This window comes from Durio zibethinus, chromosome 19 (genome assembly GCF_047325235.1).
Source record: "Durio zibethinus cultivar Kanyao isolate XHJ-2024 chromosome 19, ASM4732523v1, whole genome shotgun sequence".
NCBI lineage: Eukaryota > Viridiplantae > Streptophyta > Magnoliopsida > Malvales > Malvaceae > Durio > Durio zibethinus.
In genome coordinates this window covers 24,748,439-24,763,268 of record NC_143180.1, presented here as the reverse complement: position 1 = coordinate 24,763,268, position 14,830 = coordinate 24,748,439, and the positions used below count along the sequence as shown (strand labels likewise).

At 35.2% G+C, this 14,830-nt stretch overlaps 2 protein-coding genes and 1 pseudogene across 5 annotated transcripts; 1 reads left to right on the top strand and 2 right to left on the bottom strand.

Annotated features, from left to right (window-relative positions):
• Nucleotides 1-1,418: 1,418 nt before the first annotated feature.
• LOC111310052 (uncharacterized) lies at nucleotides 1,419-7,630 on the bottom strand (annotated as a pseudogene). Its single transcript, XR_016330491.1, has 5 exons — nucleotides 6,789-7,630; nucleotides 6,281-6,372; nucleotides 1,818-6,191; nucleotides 1,639-1,682; nucleotides 1,419-1,471 (listed from the first exon to the last, which is right to left on the bottom strand). The product of XR_016330491.1 is annotated as an uncharacterized LOC111310052 (transcript).
• Nucleotides 7,479-9,268, top strand: LOC111310050 (low affinity inorganic phosphate transporter 8-like). The gene has a single exon (XM_022909146.2). It carries the CDS (start codon nucleotides 7,582-7,584, stop codon nucleotides 9,193-9,195), a length of 1,614 nt encoding a protein of 537 aa, XP_022764881.1. The 5' UTR covers nucleotides 7,479-7,581; the 3' UTR covers nucleotides 9,196-9,268.
• A 515-nt stretch (nucleotides 9,269-9,783) lies between these two features.
• Nucleotides 9,784-14,202, bottom strand: LOC111310051 (serine/threonine-protein kinase AtPK2/AtPK19-like). 3 transcript variants are annotated; one of them, XM_022909147.2, is made up of 7 exons: nucleotides 14,159-14,202; nucleotides 12,459-13,411; nucleotides 12,178-12,260; nucleotides 11,969-12,089; nucleotides 11,488-11,661; nucleotides 10,609-10,716; nucleotides 9,784-10,306 (listed from the first exon to the last, which is right to left on the bottom strand). In XM_022909147.2, exons 2-7 carry the CDS (start codon nucleotides 13,137-13,139, stop codon nucleotides 10,013-10,015), a joined length of 1,461 nt encoding a protein of 486 aa, XP_022764882.2. In that variant the 5' UTR covers nucleotides 13,140-13,411; nucleotides 14,159-14,202; the 3' UTR covers nucleotides 9,784-10,012. The 3 variants fall into 3 exon arrangements, with proteins under 3 accessions (XP_022764882.2, XP_089605079.1, XP_089605080.1); XM_089748953.1 differs by having other exon boundaries at nucleotides 9,784-10,297; XM_089748954.1 differs by having other exon boundaries at nucleotides 10,243-10,383.
• Between the last annotated feature and the right edge of the window lie 628 nt (nucleotides 14,203-14,830).

Sequence of the window (14,830 nt, the reverse complement as noted above, 5' to 3'; positions counted from 1 at the left end):
CCAATGACCTTAACGAGATAATTCCAGCAGAGTTATTCAATGCTTTGCAAGCTCAAAAGCAAAGAAGGGCTATCAGACAAGAGGATTTAACATAAAGTGTTTTTACAGCCACGGAGAAAGACAAGATGCAAACAAAAAGCAAATGCAGAAAACAAGGAGATCAAAGAAACAAAAGTTTTGAAAATAATGAAAAGATAAAAACTTTTCCACTTTGCTCTCATTGCAAAAAGACTACTCACTTGGAGAAATAGTGTTAGTATAGACCTGACATATAATGTAAGTACTTTAAGTAGCTTGGTCACATAGAAAAAGTATGCAAAAACAAAAAATAGTAGTAGCCAGATCAACAAGCCAAGGTTGCTAACAACCAACAATAGCTAGAAGAGCAAGTTTTTATTGCAACTTGTCATGCAACCAGAACCTCCTCAAGTGCATGACTTATTGACAATGGATGCACACCCCATATGGCATCTGATATCAACATGTTCAAAGAATTAGACAAAATCTGTACCTCTAAAGTCAGAATAGGTAATGGTGATTTCATAAAAGTCAAAGAAAAATAAGTAATGGCTATTAAAACACCAACAGGTCCCAAACTCATTTCAAATGTGCTACTTGTGCCTAAAATAGATTAAAACCTGTTAAGTGTAGGACAGTTGCTAGAAAATAACTACTATTTAGTTTTCAAAGACAAGGCATGCATAATTCATGATCCCACTGGCCACAAATTTTTTACCATTAACATGAAAAGAAAATGTTTTTCCTTGAATTGGCATGAAGCAAACTCCTCTACAAATGCTAGTTCACATGATGAATCTATTTTATGGCATAAAAAGATAGGACATTTCAACTATAATGTATTGAATTTCATGCATAAAAATGATCTTATATTAAACATGCCTACCGTTGAAGTCAGTGCTAGAGTGTGTGAAGTTTGTCAGCTAGGAAAACAAAGTAAGCTGCCATTTGCAATTAATAAAGCATGAAGGGCAACTGAAAAACTACAACTTGTTCATACTAATGTTTGTGGTCCTATAAAAACATTATCCTTAAATGATAGTAGATATTTCATTACTTTTATAGATGATTTTACCATAATGTTTTGGATTTATTTCATGAAACAAAAGTATGAAGTTGCACTTGTATTTTGGAAGTTCAAAGCTTGGATTGAGAATCAAAATGGCTGCAAAATCAAAATCATAAAGGTAGATAATGATACTAAGTACACATCTGACAAATTTAATGAGTTTTGTGAAGTTGTAAGAATTGAACACCAACTCACAATAACTTACACTCTACAACAAAATGAAGCCAGTGAAAGAAAGAATAGAACAGTCATGGAGATGGCAAGATGCATGCTGTTTGAAAAGAATCTTTTCAAGAAGTTTTAGACAGATGCAGTCAATACCTCTGCCTACTTGCTCAACTGACTACCGATAAAAGCTTTGAAGGGAAAAACATCATTTGAAGCCTAGTATGGAAGCAAACCATTAGTCCAGCATATTAGAGTTTTTGGCAGCATCTATTATGTGTTTGTTCCTAAAATCAAAAAGGACAAACTTGATCAAAAAGTAAAAATCTATATTTTATGGGCTATAGCAACATCACCAAAGATTATAGGACTTACAATCCACTTACAGGCAAGACGATTGTAAGTAGGAATGTGAGATTTAATGAGCAAGCTGCTTGAAATTACGAAAAGTCAAAAGAAGAATCAATCAAGCAAACTGTTGCAGACATGATAAGTTTTCAAGATAAAAAAGATTACATGTTTGTAAATGAAACCATTGATCATGAACTAGCGAGAAAAATCACACCTTTTATAGATATTTATCAAAGATCAAATGTTGCCATTCTTGAACCTGCAAACTTTGAAGAAGCTATCAAAATTATAGAATGGAAGAATGCCATGAAAAAAGAGATTCAAATTATTGAAAAGAATCAAACTTGGATGTTGGTTGATAAACCAAGCAATAAAAACATTATTGGTGTTAAATAGATCTTCAGAACAAAGTTAAATGCAGATGGTTCCATCAATAAACTAAAAGCTAGATTGGTAGCTAAAGACTGCTCCTAACAGCATGGTGTTGATTTTTTAAAGACATTTCTTTCAGTTGTAAGGTTGGACACCATAAGGTTGCTATTAGCCTTAGCAATTGGGAAAAGTTGAAAAATATACCAACTTGATGTCAAATCTGCCATCCTGAATGGTTATCTTGAGGAGGAGATATACATTGAACAACCTAACAGTATTGTCACGCCCCGAGATCAAAACGTAACACGGTCATATTACCTTAAAAAAAATCTCAAAGTAATATGAAGCTTTCTTTCTTAAACATTCTAAAACTTTTTAATAAAATAATTTATCAAGTAAAATTCATATATTTAATCCAATTGATGATACATCTTTATATATCCAAATACAAATCATATAAAATACAAAACTATCTCTTAAGATCTCATTGGTCAACATATTCTCCGACGACTAAGTAATCTTTTCCATTTCATCTTCTAGCTTCACACAAGAATAACCAAACTTATCACTTAGTCATTTGTAAAAAAAAGTAAAAGAGGAATGAGCAAACCACAGCTCATAAGTATAGGCTCACATATCTTACCAAATCAAGCATCGTTTTCTTACACATCATATAGATCATTCAAAATATTCATCAAATCATAATATCAAAACATTTCAAGATCATCGTTTTGTCAAATATTTTATAAATTCATAAATTAACGTCAAAATATATCACTTCATAAATCATTGTGAAATATGCTATCATTCAAATATCATAATCAAACCAAATCATGGATTAATCATTAAAAATCATCGCAAATCATCATCATTATAAATCATCATTATCATTGGTTTATCGTTAGCTACGGTCACTACTATAACCCGTGACATTGATCGTATCGACAATTTCATCCTCATGATCAGTGCTAACTATTATAACCCGCTAACTAAGGTCTTATGCTAACTACTATTACTTGTTAGCCAGGGTTGTATGATCATGTCTTTGCTAACTACTATTACTCGTTAGCCAGGGTCGTAGAACTAGTTCTGGTGTCGATGATCCCACTTTCCAGGGATGTAAAAACATAGTCATCACAAAATTATTCTTTAAACATAAACCATTTTCTCATTTCATTCATAAGCATGATCCATCGTTTATATAAAGAAACACAAAATAATCATATGCTTGATCCTATTTTCATACATTGAAAATAGTGAAATAAAATATTCATTCAATTAGAAACATACATATATACATAGTTTCGAAAACAAGCAAAGTGTGTGAGATTCTACTTACCTCTTTTTGATTCCACCACTTAGTTTTTTCTCCAAAATAATTAATGGCCTATCCAAGATCATTTCAACAGATCAGAATTTATCAACCCTTTTTAGACCATTTATACAAAAATCAACTAAGTTACACAAGAGTTAACTTAACTAATTAATACTGACAGCCTGACCTCTTTTCATTAAAATAGTCATATCTCAATATATCCAAATCAGAATTATGATTTCTTTATTGCGTTAGAAACTAGACTTGATAAGCTTTCTAACCATATATGGCACACCTCATAATTCCTTGTAGATTAATTATAACGATTTTTGAAATCCACGTCATATACTGCTGCCAAACAACCTGTATGCCTTCCAATAAAAATTATATATTTATTCACAGAAAACTCCAAATTTAATTCCGCTTATTTTATTGGAAAGTAGACTCAATAAGCTTTCCAAACATATATGGCTTAATCTGTAAATCCTTGAATACAAATTAAGAAAAATTTCGAAATTCAACCCTGATGCTACTGTCTTACAGCCTGTATATCCTTAAGTTAAAATTAGATAACTCTTCATAAAAAATTCAGATTTGACTTTCGTTTGTTTCATTAGAAACTAGATTCAACATGCTTTCCAATGATATATAATAATCACAGCAATAATCTATCCATTAATACAAAATTTTATTCTAATTTATTATTACAGATCACAACATCTCATTCAAAAATAGAATTTCTCCTTCAATCTTTAAAAACTCAAATCCTTACTTTCAGCATTCAAACTCCATTCAATAATCATCAATAAATCTTAAGAACATGAAATAAACAAAGCTTAGTAATTTACCCAAATAGATCATCAAGATTAATGAAGGATGTCATGATTTTTCTTAGTTTTGCTCTCAAAACTTCAACTCCAAATAATAGCAATCAACTTGATATTTTTTTTTAAATAAAAAGAGGGCATGTACTTACCTTTAAGGGATTAACTTGATTGCAGCCTCTGATTGTGAATCTCCAACTTGATTTTTCATATTTTCTAACTCTAAAGAAGATAAGAAAGAAGAACTCTATTTCCTTTCTATTTCACGATAGTTAGGTTTTCTTTCATCAATACTTTAGTCATTTTTCTTTTACTAAATAATATCTTAATAAACTGATGGGCTTTAGTATTAGTCTAGCCTAATTATTATTTGGGTTGGGGTATTACAAGTATTGTTGCCAAGAAAAATAAAGATAAAATCTATCTACTCAAAAAGGCTTTGTATAGATTAAAACAAGCTCTAAGAGCTTGGAATTCTAGAATTGATAATCATTTGCTAAGGTTAGGTTTCAAGAAAAGCCTTAGTGAAGCAACATTGTATATTAAGGTTTCTAATAGTAATGATTTATTAATTGTTTCTTTGTATGTTGATGATCTTTTGGTGACAGGTAATAAATAAACTCTTGTGGAATATTTTAAAAATCAAATGAAAGAAGTTTTTGAGATGACAGATATGGGAGAAATGTCTTATTTTCTTGGAATGGAGATTCATCAAGACCAGCAAGGAATCTTCATTTGTCAAAGAAAATATGCAAATGAAAACCTGGATAAGTTTGGGATGAAAAATTATAAACCAATCAATACCTTTTTGGCTCAAAATGAAAAACTCATCAAGGAAGATGGAGTTAACAAAATTTATAGTTCTATTTATAGAAGCTTGGTGGGTTGCTTATTGTATTTGATAACAATAAGGCCAGACATCATGTATGCTGCAAATTTACTCTCTAGGTTCATGCAAAATCCTAGTGAGTTGCATTTTAAGGCTACAAAAAGAGTGTTAAGATATGTCAAAGAACCAATGAACTTGGAATTTGGTTCAAAAGAATGAACGTTCAAGATTGGTTGGATTCACAAATAGTGACTAGGCTGGCTCTCATGAAGACATGAAAAGCATTTCAAGTTATGCGTTCTTCATTGGATTAAATGTATTCAATTGGAATTCAAAGAAACAAACTATGGCTCAATCGACAGCAAAAGTAGAGTATATAGTTGTTACAGCTGCCATTAATCAAGCAATTTGGCTAAGGACAATTTTGATGGATTTGAGTTAAAAGCAAGATAATCCAACAGAAATTTTTTATGGTAATCAGTCAACATTTACAATGGTAAAAAACCATGTGTTTCATGGAAGAACTAAGCACATTAAGATCAGTATCACTTTATTAGAGGAGTTGAAGCTGAAAATGAAGTGAAGCTAGTGCATTGCAAGTTAGAAGATCAAATTGCAGATATTCTGACCAAGGCCTTATCAAAGGCAAGGTTTGAAACATTAAGGAAAAGTCTTGGTGTTTCTAGTAGAAATGCCAAGGAGAAGTGTTAGTGGTTCAAGCAACTAGGTATGGTATCTCTAATGCAACTTTTGTAACTTGTTCTGCCATTTTATTAGTTTAAGTAGCATGATAGGTAGTATGATGGATCTGTGTATGGTAATCCATACTATTAGGCAAACAACTTTTGTAGTAGTTAAACAAATTTTTATATTTTGATGCCTATAAATTAATGAAATGAAGCTCATGATCAGTGTAAGCCAATTTACTGCAATTACCATATCAGTTTCTTCATTTTCTCCCTTGTTCTTCCTCTGCTCTAGATCCTTCATAGAAACTCACATTATGCTGTTTTATACTCAAGGAACAATTACTAAAATCACATCCATTGGTGACTGTGAAATTGAGGTCCTGCACTGTAGCCTTGTCGATAACTTATAGTCTTGCTTAACCAGATGAACGCAAGTCAACACTGCATTTGTATGTTCTCCACACCCTCCAGATTTACAAAAATCTTCCTTGTCAGCGGTGGTTACATTCATCCATGGTGCTTCGGTTAGCGTATACTTTGAGGAACAACTGTCTGATTTCTATTAAATACAATCCAAGCAAATGACACAAGAATTAGAAGGTGGGAAAAAACTAAGAAAAATTAGAACTGAAAAAAGTTGAGAATTACAGTTTGCAGGCATTCGTAAGCCCTTTTCCATTGTTGAAATGGACTTAAATTCACATTTCCTGTAGGGTCTGTAACTTGCTTGATTTTTCCATCTGCAAAAGTCATATACAGAACTGCAAATTTTAATAATAATGAAAGAGCATGCATCTCTGCAAGACATTTTGTTTTTCAATTGAAGGATTCTAAATCTGCCAACTTCAATTCTATCCAAATGAACAGTCATCTTAACTTATATCTCTCATCCAATCATGGACTCGTGGCAATGACCAAAACAGATGTGGGCCTTTTTCATTAAGAGGTGTAGAGAAAAAGTCTTGCAAAAGTTGCATGGTACTATTATATTGTACAAATCATTGAGACTTGAGAGCTCTTACAAGAGAAGTCGAAACAAAGTTATTTCTAACATTTCCAGTTTCTCTACAATGTCTACAGCCTACTGAATTGGTGCATTCATGCAGAGAGAGAGAGAGAGAGAGAGAGAGAGAGAGAGAGAGAGGGAGAGAGGAACCTGCATTGATGCGAGAAAACAGAAGAGAAGTCACCAAAAAGCCGTAAAGACAGAATAGTCTTGTTGCGTTGCTTGCTGGTATCTCCATTTGAGCAGCTGGCTCTTAAGGACCTATGAGGAACGATTTTCAATTCAACCTCTTAGTAAGACCTTGTCTTGTTTTTTGCCTTCTCTTAAGAACGTTATAAATCATAATATATGACATTAGATAGTTGAAGACGCCTACGGGATTCATTGGTGGCAATGGAGAATCTGCAAAGAATATCCAAGCCAGACTTTGAAGAAATCCCACACGCTCATACAGACAAGTGACGGCATTATTCAAGCGGATAATCAGAAAATTGGAGATAATAATGTTCATTTGGAGGGACCCTTCTGTTTTTTAGTCCACATAATACTATGAATTAACCATAGTTCACTCTTATTTTAGCTTAATTATAAGCCCATCATCTGCAATAACGAAGAGTCAATGCATTGTGCAGAAATATATTTAAGTAACAACACGTCGCAGAACAAGAGTGCATTTATGATTCCTAGACACCAAATTGTCTCTTGTTGCCTAAGCCAATAGTATTTTTTTTCTTCCTTTTTGGTTCTATTGGCTGTTCAACCAATTCGTTAGCTCCAATGGGAATTTCTTGTGCATAGAATTGGCACCTTCCGAAGGCCAAAACAAGACAAACCCGGCCATTTTCTGAGCATTCCCAACTCCATAAATCAGTCATTGAATCCTTCTCACCATGAGCCCATCACTGTTTCTCATAATAAGCTCCTTGCAAAAATTATTTTCGGCATGGCAGAAGGAGGCCAAGCCATTTTCTCAGCTCTTGACAATGCAAAGACTCAGGGTTACCATTTCAAGGCCATCCTTATTGCTGGCATGGGATTTTTTACTGACGCTTATGATCTTTTCTGCATAACTGCTGTGTCCAAACTCATAGGCAGACTGTACTACTATGACCCCACAACTGGCAACCCAGGTGCTTTCCCAAAGGACATAAAAAATGCTGTAACCGGGGTGGCTTTATTTGGAACGCTAGCAGGGCAGCTCTTCTTTGGCTGGCTTGGTGACAAACTTGGCAGGAAGAAAGTTTATGGGATCACCCTTGTCACCATGGTTGGGTGTGCCATAGCGTCTGGCCTCTCCTTCGGTTTCACTGCTAGAAGTGTGATTGGTACCCTGTGCTTCTTCCGCTTCTGGCTGGGGTTTGGCATTGGTGGAGACTATCCGCTTTCGGCTGTGATCATGTCCGAATATGCTAACCAAAAGACCCGAGGAGCATTTATTGCTGCAGTCTTTGCAATGCAAGGAACGGGAATACTTGCTGCGGGACTTGTAGCAATGATTGTCTCCAAGGCATTCTTAGTTGCTTATCCAGCTGACCCATTTAGTGTCAATCCGGTGCTATCGACTCAGCCACAAGGAGATTTTGTTTGGCGGATTGTGCTTATGTTTGGAGCGGTCCCTGCTGCTTTGACCTACTACTGGCGTCTGAAAATGCCAGAAACTGCTAGGTACACAGCATTGGTTCGGGGAGACCAAAAAAAGGCTGCCGCTGATATGGCCAAAGTCCTTGAAACAGACGTAGGTGTTGCAGAAACAAATACCGAGGTTGGCCTCAAATCATCTTATGGATTATTCTCTCCTGAGTTTATGAAGAGGCATGGAGCTCACCTACTCGGGACTTCCACTACCTGGTTCTTGCTGGATATAGCCTTCTATAGTATCCAGCTCACCCAGAATGACGTCTATCCGGCTAGTGGACTGTTGCATAAAGCCTCGTCAATGAATGCTATTGAAGAGACGTTCCGACTATCTAGAGCCATGTTCCTGATAGCACTTTTTGCAACTGTTCCAGGATACTGGTTCACTGTCTTCCTTATTGACAGGATCGGACGCTTTATAATCCAGCTTGGTGGCTTTCTTATGATGTCAATTTGCATGGCAATTCTTGGATTTCGCTATTATGATCTTAGGGGAAAGAAGTGCCATGAAAGTAAGACCAAGGACTATTGTCATGGACACACTGCAGTGTTCATCATTCTCTATGGCCTTACTTTTTTCTTTAGCAACTTTGGACCCAATAGTACAACATTCATAATACCGGCGGAGATATTTCCTGCAAGGTTCCGTTCAACTTGCCATGGGATCTCTGCAGCTGCAGGAAAAGCAGGTGCTATCATAGCTGCATTTGTGTTCCAGACATACACTCAAAATGACAAAAATATTAAGCGGGTAATGGTCGCACTTGCTGTGGTGAACATGATTGGGTTTTTCTTCACTTTCTTGCTGCCAGAAACCAAGGGCCGCTCTCTTGAAGAGATTTCTGGAGAGGACAAAGATTTTGGTGACAAAAAGGTCAATCCTAATGGGACTGAATGGGTTCCAGAAAGTGAAGTGGTTTAGTTACCTGCAGATATTGTCAAATCCTTTTCTCTGGGAGTATAGGTAGCGGGCATCATCTTCAATCAAAACCACATATAACAGACAGAAAAACTGATAAAAGTGAATAAAAACATGCCAGTATTTGCTTATCTTCCTTCGAGGGAAAATGATCTGGAGTCTCTTTAAGATAGTAATAGCTAATGTGTGGATATCATCTTTGTTTATTGTCTTCTTCTGCTTAGGGTTCCAAGTCTCTGTCGTTTTGAATAAAACAATTTGCTTATTTGATCAACCGAACCCAAGATTAATGATTGACGATCCTGGAGTACCTTATGTAGCATGTAAAATTGCAATAATGATCAAATAAAGGCAGTCCCAGAACTTACAGAATGCTTATCTATTTCCTTTTCTTTTATTTATATCACCACAATCCATGCGATGACTGTTATTACAATGGAAATCGTAGGATACCCGTAAAGGTCTATTTGTATAAGTCTGGCTGGTTCAAGTTCAACATTCTCACCAACTTGGCAAATGTAGATTTTTATACTTTAAAACAGCTACCTTGTGACCATCTAAGAATCAAGGACGTTGTTAGAAAACAACAGCTGAAGCACAAAAAAACATCGTTTAGATCTTTCACAACATCAATCATGTCTTCTTAAAATACATCTTTAAGAGCAGACAGCGGAGTTTGGCTTAAAGAAACAAAATAGAAAAGAAAAACATAAATATATAGTTCATAGTTGACAATTTCAACAAACTCAAGGAGAAAAGCCTGCTCGCACAGCCATCTTCAGCCACTTGGGACTAGCTGAACAGTAAATACCAGACAATATCAAGCATTTCTCTGAAGAAATGAGGCTGCAGGCCTCACATATGTGAACCCCTTAAAGGGATTGTCACCGAATGTTGGACTAGCAACTGGAGAATCAAGAACTGGCATGTTAGTCCAGCACTCCTCAAAATTAGCAACACAGTGCTTCCCTGCAACTTCAGGGAGAAAACTTGGCCTCATCTCCCGAGACTCTAATTTCTTCCAGTTAATGGACTTGAACCACTTATGGCGTTTGATCTCCTCACTACCACCTTGTCCACTGCCAAGACGCTTACTTGCTTCTTTCTGCAGCAGCTGAGGAGAATGATAAAGTCTTTTAAAATCTAAAAGACCTCATTAATTATTTGCAACATCAACCTAGAACATGAATTCTTATGTAGAGGCAAGAAAATTCAAAGAACTGGATGGTCAGGAGGATCGATAAAAATACCATAACTTGAAGCAGTACAATTTAGTTTAACAGCCGTAAAAGTTTTACACTTTTTTGCATAACATTAAGTAGAACAATTAAATTCACAGCTATGCAAGTGTTTTACCTTCTAAGAGCATTAAGTCATTATGGTAAAAGGCATAAATAGATGAGAAAATGAATTTACCCCCTTGAGGATCGAGTGCGCTTCACTTGACAAAAATGCTGGCAGCTTGATCTTATCCTTTATTATTTTCTCCTGGATCTTCTGTCTGTTTCCACCGGTAAAGGGTGGCTGCAAAACAGTAACCAATAACAAAAGTAAGTCTTAGCATGAATAACAAAGAAATGAGTGGGAAGCGAAAGATGCTATATGAATTTCCCCAGGATGTAAGAACAACTCAAGATCGGAAAATCATAAGATTATATTTAAGTAAAACAGATTGGGAACTATGAAAAGCAATTCCGATACTTCTTAAATTGCTCCCCCTCCCCCCCACCTTTGTTTTCCAACTTTACCATACATTATTCTTACTGTAGTGCCACAAGAACAAAAAACAATCTGGAACAATTCTGCATCACTTCTCTTTGATGTATATGTAATTATAGGTAATTATTTTTATGTATCTGTTCCTAGAAGAGACTTCCACTGCAAAAACATATCATCAAAGGACAGAAACAGGCAAGTAAGCTTCCTAAATTAAGAACTTAGCTTCCCAGACCATACAATGGGAAGCATTTAAATGAGTCAACCTATTTACCACAGTTCGTATTGCTCCCAAGTCCAAACATTATTAGTTAATAAAGAATATTGTGAAATTGGTTTCATCATGAAACAAGACCAAAAGAAAAGTCTTTTTTCTCCCCAAAGAAATTACAACAAGATGTATATCATTAAGAATGGAAACTTTCTGCTTCAAGAAAAGGCTTTGATTTACCACGCATGTGCAGACAACAACAAAGCCTTTTCCACTACATGGGATCAGTTGGATCAAATTACATTAATCCTAACCATGGATACATAGAACACAAATAAAATTATCAATGTGGATAATCATATACCAACCTTCCCAGTAAGCATTTCATACAGTAGAATTCCCACACTCCACCAATCAGCAGCCTTGTCATGGCCTTTCCCAAGAACAATTTCAGGTGACATATATTCTAAAGTTCCACACATGGAATTGGATCTCGTATTTTCGTCAAATTCCTTTGCCAGGCCAAAATCAGTCAGCATAACCTGGTAACATAAGGGTAACACCAACCACCATGAAGATAGTTCAGAAATTAGTGGATGCAGTCAATGTTAAAAATGAGTCAGAAATGCACATAGTTTTACCATTCATGCAATCACATAGGTCATGACCACCAAAAAAATCAACCACCATGTCACACACACACATACAAACAATATTTTCAGGTTTGAAAACCTTGCATTCAGCTATAAGCATGGACATAAAAACAGTACATACAATACATACAATCTCTCTTAGATGAAAAAGAGCATTCGCACAGACACACACACACAGCATTTTGCACACTCTTACATGTCCATCTGCATCTAGAAGAATATTTTCAGGTTTGAGATCCCTGTGCATTATGCCATTTGCATGGAGATGAGAAACAGCTGATACTATCTCTGCGGTATATATGCGAGCCAAATCTTCCCTGAAGAAGGAAATGCATAATGTGGGACAATGCTCCAGAAATTTCACATCATAAACACAAAAAGCAGCTACAGTTTACATTACCATACCTGAACAAGCCCTGGCGATAAAGCTGGAAGAAAAGATGTCCCCCATTAACAAAGTCAAGCACAAGGTACAGCCTATATTTGGTCTGCATGAAACAATAAATGAATAAATTTGTATCTATATTACATATGAAAGTCAAAGCAAAAAAATTGGACTGCCAAAATATTCAGCATCAAGTACACTATCCTCTTTCTACTATTATGGCATCATTAAAATAAGTGAATAACATAAGAAAATAAAGCAACCAGAAATATCAAATATAATTCTACTAGTGCATCACTACTTGGAATGAGTATCTGAGCTGCACAATGAAGGGGTGATCCACTTTTGTTAATATATCTCTCTCAGATTTCATGTATTCGGCGTGATTTTTCTCCATAATCTTATCCTTGCGCATGACTTTCATTGCATATATGTCTGAGGTATCACTCCTCCTTACTTGATACACCTTTCCAAAAGCACCTTGGCCAACAACCTTTAAAACTTCAAAATCTTCAAGTCCCACAGACTGGCATTCAAAAGGATGACTCTCTATATGGCCATCAGGGTTCTCAAGAATAACATCATCAATTGAATATTTCCGAAGCTCTTTTTGAGTCCTTTCCCTGACTCCTTCTACAAGTTCCAAGGAATCCCCTGTTTCACGAAATGTAAGCTTGCTAAGCTTCAATGAGTGGCTAAAATAAGTTGAGGGGCCAACCAAGGAATGTGAGCGGCTACAGATGACAGCTGGATCGTCATAAAGCAATTCATTTGACTCAGTTGCAACAACCAGATTTTTAGGATTTTCAGTGCTGATTTCCATTGAGGCTTGAACTGAAGCAGGTCCGAACACATCAGAGAAATCAAACTCAAGATGATCAGAGGTCAGAGTATCAGGTTGCCCTGTGGGAAAAAGCAACTGATTCTGAAAGGCTTTGTGCATGCGGGACTCATTTAAACTAGATAAGTGAGAGGAAACCATGCTGCTTATATGAAATGAGGCAGATTACTTTAAAAAGGCTTTGAGGCTATAGATGGATCTCTCTGAATGATTCCAAGATGAGATTAGATGAAGCAGGGCAACGTACAATGGCCTTAAACAGCTGGAAGTTAACGTATGCAACAGGGGTTCCCAGAAAACTTGTAAGCAAGCAAGCCAAAATCCAGAAGAGAATATCGTTCTTGTTTCCCGATTTGCAGGAAACTGTGGACACAACAGTGCTTCTTGAATTCATGAAGATCAGGTTCGCAAAGCTGTAGCCCAAGGTAACACAAAGTCAGTTCCAGCTGTAAATGCAAGTCCTACATATCACCTTAACATGGTATGAATATAGAAAACAAACATAAATGCACTTAAAGGGAAAAAAAGAAAAAGAAAACTCAATTGTGTCTTATAACAACTTGCATGTTACATATGCAAACTGCTATAAATCACAGGACGAAATTCACTGGGATAATTGAATATATGTTGAAAACATCTTCATAAATAGGATCATTTATAAATCCTAATTTTCATATCATTCATAAGATACCCTTTTTATCTAACAATTATCACATTAGGGCACTTTTTTCCTATTTGATTTATAGCTCACAATTCAATTAAACAACCAACTCGAACTTAAATCAAAGTTACGCAGAAGACAACCCTTGCCTGACACATATTACGTAATTCAGTAACATTATGGTAAGGCAAATCGATGAACAACTAAAAAAACAAAAAAATCAACGTCACATATAATTAAGCATGAACAATAAAAAAAATAAAAAAATAACGAAATCATAATCAGATCTGTGCAACTTAAAGCCCAGCCCTTTCGTTTAAAAAACAAATGATTCGATAATAATAAGAGAAAATAGAGATCAGGATTCCAAAGGCAAATCAGAAAAGCAATTCAAAGCTCAAATTTTGATTTTCCAACCCAAAAACAAAAACAATTCATCCGAGAAACAACAATACTGAGAAGAACAGAAAATCTATAAATTAAAGAAAAAAGGAGAGACCTTTGGAGGACTGCTGAGGCAAAGCGGAGACGAAGGCTTTCGTTAAAGAAGAATTTATGACACTGACGGCCTGGTTTAAAACTGCCTCGATTCGATTCCGAATGCTGGTCTTCAATTACGTGGCCATTTTTTATTGGTTGGTGCAGCTAAAACCAAAGTCAAAATCTAATGTGTGCGGCTTCGTATTTTGGGTTAGTCACATCCATCCATTAATCCGAAAACCATGCACTCGCCATATTCCATTTCCTTAAATGTCCTTGACTGAAAAAAAACAAGCCCAACTTACCCTTTAATGTCTTCAAAATTGCAAAAGTACCCAATACTTAAACACAGCATTAGCTTTAATTAAAAACTTTTTCCTTCCAAAAAAAAAAAAAAGAACTTTTAAAAAAAAAAAATCCGTATCCCTTGTAAAGTAAAACCCTAAATCGCAAAAATCAATTCTTTTGTCTTGTCTGCGTGGCCAGCGCCTTTTCCTTTACACAATTATAATTGATCCTGTAAATCGATTTTTTTTTAAATTCATCCTGATTTCTATCAGTTCAATTTGATTTAATTTATCGTTTTTAAATTTAAATTTTTTATCTTTTATATATTATTTTAATATAATTTATAATATATTTAAATAATTATATATAATAATTATTTTTATTTTATAAAATTTAAAATATA